The sequence below is a fragment of the Salvelinus namaycush genome, chromosome 3 (assembly GCF_016432855.1).
Source record: "Salvelinus namaycush isolate Seneca chromosome 3, SaNama_1.0, whole genome shotgun sequence".
Lineage (NCBI taxonomy): Eukaryota > Metazoa > Chordata > Actinopteri > Salmoniformes > Salmonidae > Salvelinus > Salvelinus namaycush.
Genome location: NC_052309.1, coordinates 57,943,210 through 57,956,301, shown reverse-complemented (window position 1 = coordinate 57,956,301; position 13,092 = coordinate 57,943,210). Strand labels below are relative to the sequence as shown.

Here is a 13,092-nt window from a genome sequence, read left to right as displayed (position 1 = left end):
GGCACACCCATGTGAAATCCAGATTAGGGCCTAAACAATTTGTCAATTGGCTGATTTCCTTCAATGAACTATAACCCAGAGAATTTTTGTAAGTTATTGCATTTATTTGCTTACAAGAGCAGGTTTAGACATCCACTGCCTAAAGACTCAATAACAAACTTATTCTCATACAAATCAACACTGTTTTGATGACAAATGGACTCAGATAAGCCAAGTAGTTTAAATCAGTGACTATACAAAGCCTAAAAGGTTTAAGCAAGACTATTTATGAAAATGTTTCTTCAGAGCCAACTGTATTCCAATTGCCAAAAAGACCATGTCAATTTTACCTGAACATAAGTGCAAAAATAGAGGACAAGACAAATAATATTTTCCAGTTTTATTTTATTTTTTAAAAAGATGAAAAAAAAAAAAAGTGATGGTCCACACTCAAAACGTCACATAAAGCAGCAAGGACAAAAAACATAACATGAAACAGTCCGGTCTAACTCATCTCCACCCTGCATAGCCCACACTGGAAATAACCAATCTGAGGTTGACATCGGCCCCTTCTGGCTGGCGGCCTGGCCATACATTTGTTTCAGATGTGCTGCACTTTGCGCTAGAGGGCAAACCAGGCAGATAATCCAGCAAAGGGCCCCTGGGATTGGCTAAACCAATGCTACTGAATGCAGGCAGGGACGACAACAGGTTAGAGGGATCTCGTTTATTCCAACACTGGCAAGAGTGGATGCTTTGTGGTCCCAATAAACCATACATCTTCAGGTCTATCACTAAGGTACACTGGGCTTAACTCCCCTCTAATTAAAACATGTTTGCTTTTCTTAGTAGGGGGCTCTAATGAAGTCTGATTGCTAGAACAGGGAACAGCTTGAGCAAAGACCGATCTGAATTGGGGAAATTATAACTGCTCCATGGTTAGACTACATCACCCACACCTGCTGGATGAGAAAACGGCTTACGGTCAGTCTAGTGAAAGGGGGGGGGTCATCGGCACAGAGCTATCCAATCAGACATGATTCAAGATAAGCTGAATGGTAGTCAGATATCACAGCTACAACTGCTTTTTACAGCCTGGAGAGGATTTCCTCCAATTACGCTCATTTGGAATTTAAAATACACCAATGGCTGACTTGCACCCCCCCCCAACAGACAATATAATTGGCTGGCGGGGGGGACAAACCTGTCACAGGAGGCGCTTCTTATGAAAACAGGGGGGGGGGGGGGGGGTCTGCCATGTCAACAAGATCCGTGACTGTACAACAGAGGCCAATGTGACTGAACAATAACACTATGTACAGGCAGGTGAGGGGGTCAGTGTGTGTGCGTTGAGTTTAAGCACATGCTAAGATCACGAGCTGAACAGACATAAGCACATGTAAAAACATGATTTCAGTGACTATTGCACAATAAGTCATCATGTCTTTCCACTGGTCTTTTAGTCGTTTTAAACCTCAGAACTGATCAAACATTACAAGAAAGCAAGACAGAATATTTCAAACATTGCTTAGGAGTACTAGTCAAGTTCTGGAGGATGAGAATTAAGTGATCATACAGACACACACTGACCCCTGATCTTCCTTTAGCACTCCCCCGTTCACAAACACACAATGGGGTGTGGGAGAAGAGGGCACCTAACGCATTCTGTACTCTGAGGTCTTGGACACCTCACAGAGCTGACCCTTGAAGTCTATGTCAACGGTGAAGTCCAGGTCTCTCTGCAAACAAAAAATACATACAGAAACAGGTTAAAAACAGGACACTGGATTAACACCCAGCTTTAAACCAAAGAACAGTACGGAACACCATGAGACAGAACAGAGAAAAGTAATCATTTCTAGTTTGGGAAAATTATACCCAGGAAAAATAGGAGGGGTACAGAGACTTACAAGACACTCAAACCAACAGATGGTATATATAAAAAAAAAAGGGTGAGCTTGGAGACTAAAAAGGTGTCCTAACAAACTCAGACAGGGAGGTTTTTCCTCTTACGTTGTTTTTGACATTGGGCTTCATGTTGATGTTTCCGAAAATCTCCTCTCCAGTCTTCACAGTCAGATAGTCATCCAGGTAGAATACAGTCTGCTTCCAGTGGGTATAGGGGGACTCTGGACCTGGGGAGGAGAAACAGGACAGGTTTAATATGACTTCAGGTAACAAAAAATATCAGATAGAAACTACAGTGCAGAAACGGTCGTACATTTATTCTCAATTATTGATGACTTGCGCTGTCATTTACCATAGACTTCATTTATGAGGATTCAGTGAACAAATCTATTACTGTGGTGCAGACGGTTTACTGGGGGGGGGGGGGACTGAGCCTAGACTCACTGGTGGAGAAGCCCGTCCTCTTGTGACAGCGCGTGAACTCGATGTTGAAGTAGGTGACAAGAGCGTGGATGTAATCATTCCTCTTCACCTGCAGGCAGAAGGGCGAGGTGAAGGACAGGTCGTCGATCTTCACTGTGTAGATGTCCACCTCCTGGGGACAATGTAGAGGGGGGGACAACGTGAGACTACGATGACAAGAAATGCAAAATCCTGTTTGAACTGGTGGGATTAAGTGGAGATGTGGTGCCGACACGAAAAGTCACAATAGGTTCAGTCAAGTAATCAGATTCCAAGTGGGGTCACAGAACTGTGTGTATTGGGGGAGGCTGCTGAGTGTGATTGAATCACCTTGATGAGGCAGGCGCTGCTGACCAGCTGTTTGGGGTCCACCACATCCACCAGGGGCTCCTTGATGGCCACCTCCTTGATGCAGGACATATCAAAACCGTACACATTCTCCCACCCTGTTACAGAGAAGATATGGGGTTACCACCACACCTGGGCAGATGAAAAGTTTAAAAATGTACTTGATAGTAAATTATTGTCTGGGCATTAGTCTTTCCTTACAAAAAACATGGTTGGCTTTGCTAGGTCTAGAAGTGCACACTTCAAAGTCCAGACTTCTTAGCTAGCTAGAGCAGAGCTGATATGGATAACTATAACAAGGGTGGCAGGTAGCCTAGCGATTAGAGGCAAACCAGCAACTGGAGGGTTGACAGTTCAATTCCTGGAGGGTTGCTGGTATCAAATCCTAGATGTCATTGCACAAGGCACTTAACTCCCCAGGGACCCAGTGTGGCATCTCCCGCACCTATCCAAAACCTATGCATCTTTTGGAGCAATTGGATTAAAAGCAATAGTGAAATTTGGGTTGGACCTTGTGCAATCGACCAATACAGTGATCTTAATAAAAGCACAGTACAAGTAAATGTTATTTCCCGAATTGTTGCTGATGAGTCTGTAAAATATGCTTTTGGCTCCTTTGACTCACTCAACCGTGAGCGTTATCTGAATCTGCTTTGATAAGGGCCGCGACAGTCCTTCACCACAGAAACGAATGACAAAGTCCCTTTACTATCTCCTCTTGAACCAAAAACATGGGTACAACGCTGGCCAATTCGCACCAACTACATTACCCCAAAATTTAGAGGAATTCTCACAGTGGATTTTATAGTCCTTGTACTGTCTGTCCTCAATGGCTGTGACATACAGGGTAGCCCTGTCTGGGAAAATCAGGCCCTCTGGTTTCTGGGAGACAGAAAGGGAGAGGGGAAAAGAGCATGGCATGTTAATACACTTAGGAATGACAGCTTAGCAGGCTATTCAGAGGCCTGACATTTAGTGGCTCTGTGGAATCATGGCACAATGACTGCTTGTGGTGTGTGCACGTCAGTCTGCGTGGGGTGTTGAGCCTCCAAAGAGGGAAGCCAACTCCAGACAGAAAGTAACTAATCCAATACACTTCAAAATTGCATAATTTGATCTGACTGAATATTGATACAGCACACATTTATCCATGGTAAGGAAAACAGTTGAGTTGAGTTCACACCAGTGCTATAATATCTGAAATGTTCCCAATAGGTCAACCCAGCATGGTGCTGACGAGACCCACTGGAATGAGGTTTACTTTATGGTCAATTCCACAGCAAGTCAGGAACTTGATCTCCTAAAAGCCTTGGTATATGACCAAACAGTTTAACACATGCCACTTGTACCTGAAGATTTCAATATATAGAGAGCAATTAAGACATTCAAACAAGCATTTAAGTCCATTCCATAATGTACTAATTAAATATACTGACAGGAACATACCAGCCACTTGTCCCTGGCGTAGATGACAGTGTTGAGCATTGACTCATAGAAGAGGCAGTAGCCCATCCACTCTGAGATGATAATGTCAACTCCCTCTACAGGTAGGTCCACCTCCTCCACCTTCCCCTTGATGATAGTCACAACTGAATGGGGAGAAAATAGGGATGAGTTACAACTAAATAGCCATAACATTACCTCAAGCCAGGTTGAACCATTGTAAAGGACAAGGGTGACTGAAATCTGAAGTGGCAGGGGGAAAGTATTGACTTACTGTGGTCCATTTTGTTGGCCTTGACGATCTTCACAGCATAGTCAGAAATACTGCTGCACTCAATCTGAAAACACAAAAGCAGAGATTAGAGAGCAGGCCTTTGAGTGTATCAAGTAATGACAACTAACCAGAACCATGGTGTCCTTTTGTGAACCCATCAAAGCAACTGTAGCCTACTGGGAATTCATGAGCTTTTCTATGTGTTCATTTCAAAGCAAATAAGACAGGTCTTGATGCAAAGCATTCACATCTGTGAGATAAAAACAGGTATGCCTTACACAATATGGTATGACAATGGGGACATATCACACAAAGAATGGTGAAGCTGCATCACAAGTTCTGAAAGTACTAAAGACTTGACAGTGCATGGCAGTAAATGAGGTATGAGTCTCCTCCCCGTTCACAAACAAGGTAGGGTTACTTACGCCTATGACTTTCTTAGCACCAGCTTTGGCTGCAAACATGCAGAGGATGCCAGTCCCACTGCCCACATCCAACACCACCTTATCCTTGAACAGGTGCTTGTTGTGGAACATTGAGTTCCTGTAGGTCAGGGTGCGCACTTCATCTTTCAGCATCTCCTACAGAGCAGGACATGAGATTAGTTAAGGCAACGCTTACCGAGGTGAGTCACTCCAACTGGGATATATACACATGCTTGAACATTTGACAATGTACCACCCATCTCATTAGCCTCATTGTATTTTTCAGATGTGATGACCACAATTCAGTTTATAGCAGTGTGGCATGGGTCTTTACATTTCAACCATCTTGTGGTACCAATTTCCTCACCAAACAAACATTTAAATGACAATTCTCCTTTTTCCGAAAATACCTACCTCATGGATACCGAAGTGGGCATATGAGTCAAAGTAGTAGTCCTTAGAAGTCATGTCTTCTGCTGCAGGCTTGGCCGAGCTCTCCCCCTGAGAAATCTCACCAAAAGAGATACCAGTCACAACCAACCCCAGACTGGCAATGACTATTTGACATGTATGAAGGTTGTCCAGCCAAACCAGTTACAGCCAGGTAGAACATGCCGATATAAAATGACCATTGAATAGATGGTGTTCAGTAATGACTTTAAGTTCCTCAAAAAATAAATGTTCATGGGACAATACTTCAAACGATTTAGTTAGATTTGCGAGTACGGGTGTGTGGTGTTCAATTCACGTAGTTGTAGCTAAACCCAAGTTCAGTGCAGTGCATGAAGTATTATATTCCCCGAGCACAAAGGGGGAGAGAAAGCACATGGTGATTTAGGCCTTCACTTACTTACATGTAACGTTGGGACAGCAACTAAAAAGGTAGAAACAGGTAATCGAATGGCGCGCACTGAACATAACGTTACTAGCGAGCTCCACTAATTAATTAAATTAGCTATGCTTTATTCAAGTAATGGCAGGACATAAACTAGCTATAAAAAAAGCTAGTTAAAATAGTTAAACTCATCCTGGGCTGCCGGCTAGGTAACGTTAGAAGCACAGATTAGAAATACCTAGTTAACACTTAACACCAATGACTAACAATTATTAATGTATGTAGTTATCGAAACGCATTTGATGGATTAAAACGGACCTTGGGCTACATAAATAAAATGCCGGCAAATTGAGCCAGATTTGCTTTGTGAAACGCTAGTTAGCATTGCTAACCTAGCACCCATGCGGTCTAACCCCGAAGTGCGAGTTAGCGATGGCTCACAACATATACTTCTGTCATTACTAATCAATTTCCCAAATGTATTCATAATTCAGTGACTAGAATTATATGACAACCGCGTATAGACATTAAGAGTTTGCTGTGCTAGCAAAAACGTGACGACAAAATGAATGAGCCTCGCCGTGTAGGGTGCCTGGCTAAAATGGATGCTTTGATAGTGAAGTGCGTGTGTTCTCTGAACTAACAGGCTCCGCGGCCTACAATGACATTGGAAATATAGTTACTTTAGCTTAGTGAAAATACGTACATTTCAAGCTACAGAAACAAATTATACGTGGTTTAAAATGTGTTACACCGCTACTCGACCACACCACTGCGCTTACCTCCATTCTGTCCGTAGTCTCCGCCATTTCAATTCCGTGTGGGCATGGACGCAGACGTACAGTGGTATTAAAACGCACACCTTTGAGCCCCCACCCTTTGACGCAAAATACGGTTCCTGATTGGATCCGTGTTGATGGCACCTCCCAAACGACAGCCCCAGTTTCGCATAAATATTTCTCATTGGTTCACACTTTAACCTCAAATTCAGCTATGATTGTGGTTGGCTAAAACGGCTGCAATTCTATCCAAGGAAAGGTTATTGGATTAAGATCTTTGCTTAATCTATCAAACAAACAAAATGTAGGCAATGCTCGTCAATAACTAAGTATATGACCACTAGGGGCTCCCGAGTGGCGCAGCGGTCGTACGCTTCGAACACACCGACAGTGTATTTGCGCAAAATAAACCCAGAAAAAAGAAACGTCCCTTTTTCAGGACTCTGTCTTTCAAAGATAATTTGTAAAAATCCTAATAACTTCACAGATCTTCATTGTTAAGGGTTTAAACACTGTTTCCCATGCTTATTAAATGAACCATAAACAATTAATGAACATGCACCTGTGAAACATCATTAAGACACTAACAGCTTACAGACAGTAGGCAATTAAGGTCACAGTTATGAAAACTTAGGACACTAAAGAGGCCTTTCTACTGACTCTGAAAAACACCAAAATAAAGACGCCCAGAGTCCCTGCTCATCTGCGTGAACGTGCCTTAGGCATGCTGCAAAGAGGCATGAGGACTGCAGATGTGGCCAGGGCAATACATTGCAATGTCCGTACTGTGGGACGCCTAAGACAGCGCTACAGGGAGACAGGACGGACAGCTGATCGTCCTCGCAGTGGCAGACCACGTGTAACAACACCTGCACAGGATCGATACATCCGAACATCACACCTGCACGACAGGTATAGGATGGCAACAACAACTGCCCGAGTTACACCAGGAACGCACAATCCCTCCATCAGTGCTCAGACTGTCCGCAACAGGCTGAGAGAGGCTGGACTGAGGGCTTGTAGGCCTGTTGTAAGGCAGGTCCTCACCAGACATCACCGGCAACTGGACCAGACGGGACTGGCAAAAAAGTGCTCTTCACTGACGAGTCATGGTTTTGTCTCACCAGGGGTGATGGTCAAATTCACGTTTATCGTTTAAGGAATGAGCGTTACACCGAGGCCTGTACTCTGTTCAGGGACACATTATTCAATTTCTGTTAGTCACGTATGTCATAGTTGTTGGCAAGTCAGTTAATTAAGGACAAATTATTTATCATTTACAATGATGGCCTACCCCAGCCAAACCCTAACCCAGATGACACTGAGCCAATTGTGCACCGCACTACAGGACTCCCAATCACGGCCGGTTGTGATACAGCCTGGAATCGAACCAGGGTCTATAGGCACACCTCTAGCACTGAGATGCAGTACCTTAGACCGCTGCGCCACTCCGGAGCCCCACTTGCAATTGCAAATGTTCTTATGCACCTTTATTTGAACAGGGAAGCGTTGCAGTGGCGCCAACAGGCTAGGGACACTGAAGCAAATATGGTATCAGGGGTGTCAAGGGATTTTAAGTCCACCAATGCTCTGGAAAACTGGCCCTAAAAGAGTCAGAACAGATCTTCAGTTGGAGGTCTCCTCTGAAAGATGGAAATATTGACCACCACCTTTCCCAGAGGACGATAACACTCACAAAAATAGATAATTAACCTGACCATGACACATCATCAAATCAATGTATTTCACATTACAATTGGTAATAAATAAGTTTTAAAAACTGGGTTTCATTGGTATGCTCAATATTAGGCTTTAGTTTCAATTTAGTCAAGCGCTTCATTTGTTAAATATTTGCAGAAAGTGCAGAGCAGACATTATTGATGAGGCTTAGCAGTAGAACTAGCTAGTAACATTGAGCATTGACTAGAGAAAAGTTAGGCCGTCATTGTAAATATTAATTTGTTCTTAAGTGACTTGCCTAGTTAAATAAAACTTAAATAAGATTAAAAGAAAGGTGAAAGGCAAAGGATGGACACATTTATATGGGGGGGCAAGAAACCAACTTACTTCAGTTAAAAAGCCAGACTCCATTTATAAAACAATTGTATTATTTCTCTCAAATCTTTGTCATTAAAATAATATGCCATGTAAAAAATGCACTTAAACTGATTTAAATATGGCAGATTTTGTGCCACCCAAGGGTCCAACTTTGAGATAAGCAAATCGTCAACATTCCACCAATCAGTTATTGTGTTTGTCGTGAACAACATTAGTGTGAGAAACAAAAGTGAAATCGGCGGTTCGCCATCAAAATAAAAGTCCCCCATTGAAACTGATTCAAACTGATAAAAATAGTATAGTCATGGCACAATTGGACTAGATAATTCAACAAAAAAAGGTTGGAATGTTGTTATGTATATATATATATATATTTAATTGTATTTATTTTTTACCCCTTTTTCTCCTCAATTGGTAGTTACAGTCCTGTCCCATCGCTGCAACTTCCATACGGACTCAGGAGAGACGAAGGTCGAGGGCCGTGCGTCCTCCGAAACACAACCCAGCCAAGTCACACTGCTTCTTGACACAACACCCGCTTAACCCGGAAGCACCAATGTGTCAGAGGAAACATCTTACACCTGGTGACCGTGTCAGCGTGCATTGCGCCCGACCCGTCACAGGAGTTGCTAGTGCACGATGTGACAGGAACATCCCTGCCGGCCAAACCCTCCCCTAACCCGGAAGCAGCTGCGACAGAGCCTGGACTCGAACCAGGTTCTCTCGTGGCACAGCTAGTGACTTAGACCACTGCGCCCCTCGGGAGGCCGCTGTTATATATATATATATATATAAATAATTGCAATTCAGAATTGCATTGGGGGCATACTTATATATACTGTTCAGCCTAACCTATGGATTGTGCACCAATGAAATGGTGTATCAACCTACTCAGTGACACCCATAGAACACAACTATGTAGAGTTTACATAAATATTAGCATCTTAGCTCTTATTGCAGGATTTTGATTGTGGGAAATCCCCTTTCCAGTCGGTCTATTGTGTGTATTGGCCATTCACATTGAACTGTACAGCCTAACCTATGGATTGTGTACCCATTAAATGGGATATCAGCCTACTCAGTGACACTTACAGAACACAACTGTTAAGAGTACACAAATATCAGCGTTTTAGCTCTTATTGCAGGACTCCGAAACCACTAAAATGAGCAACATTAAGCTCACCAGTCAACCTATGTCTATTGAACATTCATATTGCGATGTACAGATGAACCTATATTTTGCACCCATGAAATGGGGTATCAGCCTACTCAGTGACATGCACAGAAGACAACTATGTAGAATTTACAAAAGTATTAGTGGCTTAGCTCTTATTACAGGACTTTGTCTTTTGGAAATCACCTTTCCAGTCAGTCTATTGTGTGTATTGGACAATCATATTACACTATACAGCCTAACCTATGGATTGCGAGAGAGGGAAGACCGTTTTTCACCTGATGGCGAAACTCAAGTCGTTCTGGCTCTGCATCTGCATCAATATTAAAATGGACATGACGAGCTGCTAATAATAATAAAAATGCATGGCTATTGATACACTTGGCTACTCATTCAATGCAGCTGCAGCGCAAGTGGAAGTAAGGACATGAGCGTTTTAGGTTTTGTAATAGTGTTGAATAAAAACAGTGCTGAATAGAAACAAACATGAACTCACTCATAAAAACAGCAGCTCTTGCTGTATTCTTTGACAGTCTCTCCACGGGTCATTGTTTTAAAAGCTGTAGACAGTGTGATTTGAGCTATCCGATTGGCCTGCGCAGTAGGCACACTCGATTTACACACAGATCTCCCGGTCCTCCAGGCAGGCAGAGTTAGTCTTTTCAGACAAATTAAATGGTTAAATAATGGTAACACTTTGCCTACCCGGTGCAGGGCTTCTGAATCAAGTGCACCGACCGCCAACAGTGCAACACAAATAATAAAAAGAAGGAGCGCAAGCCTTTATCATTGGCTTTTCTACAGAAATGTTTGATTATCGACTAGGAATGCCTTGAAGATCGATAAGGTAATTGATGACCACTGGTTTCAGCTGTACAGTGCAATATGAATGTCCAATACACACAATAGACAGACTGGGAGGTCGATTTCCCACATTCAAAGTCCTGCAATAAGAGCTAAGATGCTAATATTTGTGAGTGTCACTGAATAGGCTGATAGATTAGATTACATTAGTTTATTAGTCAGATGCACAGGGTTGCAGAGGTAGGAAGTCTGGGGGGCAGGAGGGGGACAGGGAGATTATGTAGCTGCCTAGTGGTGACTATTCAGCAGCCTGGTGGTCTGGGGGTAGAAGCTATTGGCCAGTCTCACAGTTTTTGCCATGATGCTACTATATTGCCCACGTCTGAGTAATGGAATAGGCTGTGGCTCGGGTTTTGAGGTCCTTGATGATCTTCTTTGCCTTCCTGCGACACCTGGTGTTGTTGGGGTCTTGGAGGTTCAGGCAATGTGCACCCAATGGTGCGTTTGGCTGAGCGTACCACACTCTGTACAGCCTTGCGGTCAACAGCGGTAGAGTTGCCCTACCAGGCTGTGAAGCAGCCCGACAATATGCTCTCGATGGAGCTCCTGTAAAAAACTGCGAGGGCCCTCGGGACAGGCCAAATTTCTTCAGCTTCCTGAGGTTGAAGAGTCGCTGTTGCGCCTTCTTAACCACGATGTCAGTCTGGTTTGACCGTTTCAGTTCCTCTGAGATTTGTACGTCAAGGAACTTGACATTTTTGACCATCTCCAGGTGGCTTCATTGATGAGGATGGAGCAGCCTGGTTCCTTCTGAAGACCACAATCAGGGGACGGCCCGTCAGGAAGTCCAGGACCCAGTTGCATTGTGAGGAGTTCAGCCCCAGGGCTGTGAGCTTTGTGGTGAGCTTAGAGGGCACTATGGTGATACCCCATTTCATGGGTGTACAATCCATAGGTTAGGCTGCACAGTGAAATATGAATTGTCAATATACAGGCTGACTGGTGAGCTTAATATTGCTCATTTCAGTGGTTTCAGAGTCCCGCAATAAGAGCTAAGATGCTAATATTTGTGTCAACTTTTTGGGGTCAAATTAACTAATAATTGGCATGATTTCACAATTTTTATTTGTTTTCATCAGTTTCAATGGGGGGACTTTTATTTTGAAGGCGAACCGCCGATTCCATTATTGTTGCTCACGCGAATGTTGTTCACAACACACTGGTGAGCAAGAGACTAGGGAAAAAGAAGTGCCAGAGTCTGCGCAAAACGAACACGTCTAGTGGTCGCGCTGCTTGTGCTGTCACGAGCCTTGTTCAAGGCTACCGAGTAGCGAATTGACATAAATTATTGACGACATCGAATTGTCTTCGTTTAGCCATCAGACACACGTCATTATTGGAATAGATACATCGTGGAAATACGATTGTGTGCTGACTGATCACGGTCAACTGGTGATGTTTTCCAACATTTGATATAGCTAGCTAGCCAGCTAACGTTAGCTGTTTAGCTAGCTTGCCGTGCGTGACTCACTGACAGCCAAAGATCAGACCGAGTCGCTATTTTTTGGCATTCTGCTTTTGATCTGATACCTGTATATATAACTTTAATATATTTAGCGGGTAAATATAGTTAGTTACAACTGAGTGTACTTTAACGGTCATCTGGTCGTGAACGAAGGGAAGGTTTGAATGAATTTGCTAGCCAGCGGAAACGTCGGCTAGTTAACACGGATACACTTGGAGTAACCAATACTGCTAACTTGCTGAGTTGATCCACGGCATTGCCATCCAAACTAGCTAATCTACATAGCTAGCAAATGTGCTAGCAAGCTATTATAAACGTGCTATCTTTGGTAAAACGCCAAGGGAAAGAAACTGTTAAATTTGGTTAGCTGGCTAACTAGCTAGGAAACAAGGTAACATACACTGTACTGTAACACCTTAACGCCAGCTGACGTTTGATAGCTGACCGTCGACAATTCATTTTCTACGAGAAAGGCCGGAGTGAGGACAGAGAAACGAGTAAAAATGCCGGCTGTGTCGAAGGGAGATGGGATGCGCGGATTAGCGGTGTTCATTTCGGACATACGGAATTGTAAGTGTATTTTTTTCCATCATTAATTAGCTTTTCAACGTGCCATGTTATTATAAACATTTGCAGGGTGGACGACATTTGGTCGACAGACATTTGTTTGCAAGTGTGCCCTGAAATGTATTGGTGTATAGTGAAACATCTAGCTAACCTAGATGGTAAGGAGATAGGAGGTTATAGCTATGGAGAGGTCATTCGCGGTCACAATTGCTGCTGCACCGCATCCCTTTTCCATTTGCGCTGCCTACTAGTGTGCTTGTGATGATACACGGTCGACCGTGATGATGTGTTGTGTGTCCGACTCGTAGCATACTACTAGGCCGCTACTCATTAGATGTTGCCACTGCTGTTCACGTCACCTGCACCAGAACAGAAGCAGGGTAGCTGACTGTTGATATCGCGACGGGCCACCAGGGACAATTTTGTTCTTTTTTTTGTGATAATACACTTATCAGGCAGTCGCATAGGGCGAAATGAAGCAGGACTGGATGGACAGTTATGTTGTATCGCT

General features: G+C 43.4%; 2 protein-coding genes and 1 non-coding gene across 7 annotated transcripts in view; 1 reads left to right on the top strand and 2 right to left on the bottom strand.

Moving 5' to 3' along the window:
- Positions 1–367: 367 nt before the first annotated feature.
- LOC120033404 (protein arginine N-methyltransferase 1) lies at positions 368–6,537 on the bottom strand. 4 transcript variants are annotated; one of them, XM_038979754.1, is made up of 10 exons: positions 6,457–6,537; positions 5,254–5,349; positions 4,840–4,995; positions 4,415–4,478; positions 4,144–4,286; positions 3,468–3,579; positions 2,680–2,795; positions 2,332–2,482; positions 1,993–2,114; positions 368–1,718 (listed from the first exon to the last, which is right to left on the bottom strand). In XM_038979754.1, the coding sequence occupies exons 1-10, from the start codon at positions 6,481–6,483 to the stop codon at positions 1,635–1,637; spliced, it is 1,071 nt and encodes a 356-aa protein (XP_038835682.1). In that variant the 5' UTR covers positions 6,484–6,537; the 3' UTR covers positions 368–1,634. The 4 variants fall into 4 exon arrangements, with proteins under 4 accessions (XP_038835682.1, XP_038835699.1, XP_038835691.1 ...); XM_038979771.1 differs by having other exon boundaries at positions 3,492–3,579; XM_038979763.1 differs by having other exon boundaries at positions 5,254–5,340; positions 6,457–6,523.
- On the bottom strand, positions 3,258–3,365 carry LOC120045227. The gene has a single exon (XR_005476659.1). It is a non-coding gene; the product is annotated as a small nucleolar RNA SNORA16B/SNORA16A family (small nucleolar RNA).
- Positions 6,538–11,734: 5,197 nt separating the features above from the next.
- The window catches only part of LOC120033395 (AP-2 complex subunit alpha-2-like), a 61,370-nt gene continuing 60,012 nt past the window's right edge, over positions 11,735–13,092 (top strand). For both annotated transcript variants that reach the window (XM_038979741.1, XM_038979737.1), the window contains exon 1: positions 11,735–12,584. In XM_038979741.1, coding sequence (XP_038835669.1) covers positions 12,518–12,584 — 67 coding nt within the window. In that variant the 5' untranslated portion in view covers positions 11,735–12,517. The remainder of the gene's footprint in view (positions 12,585–13,092) is intronic.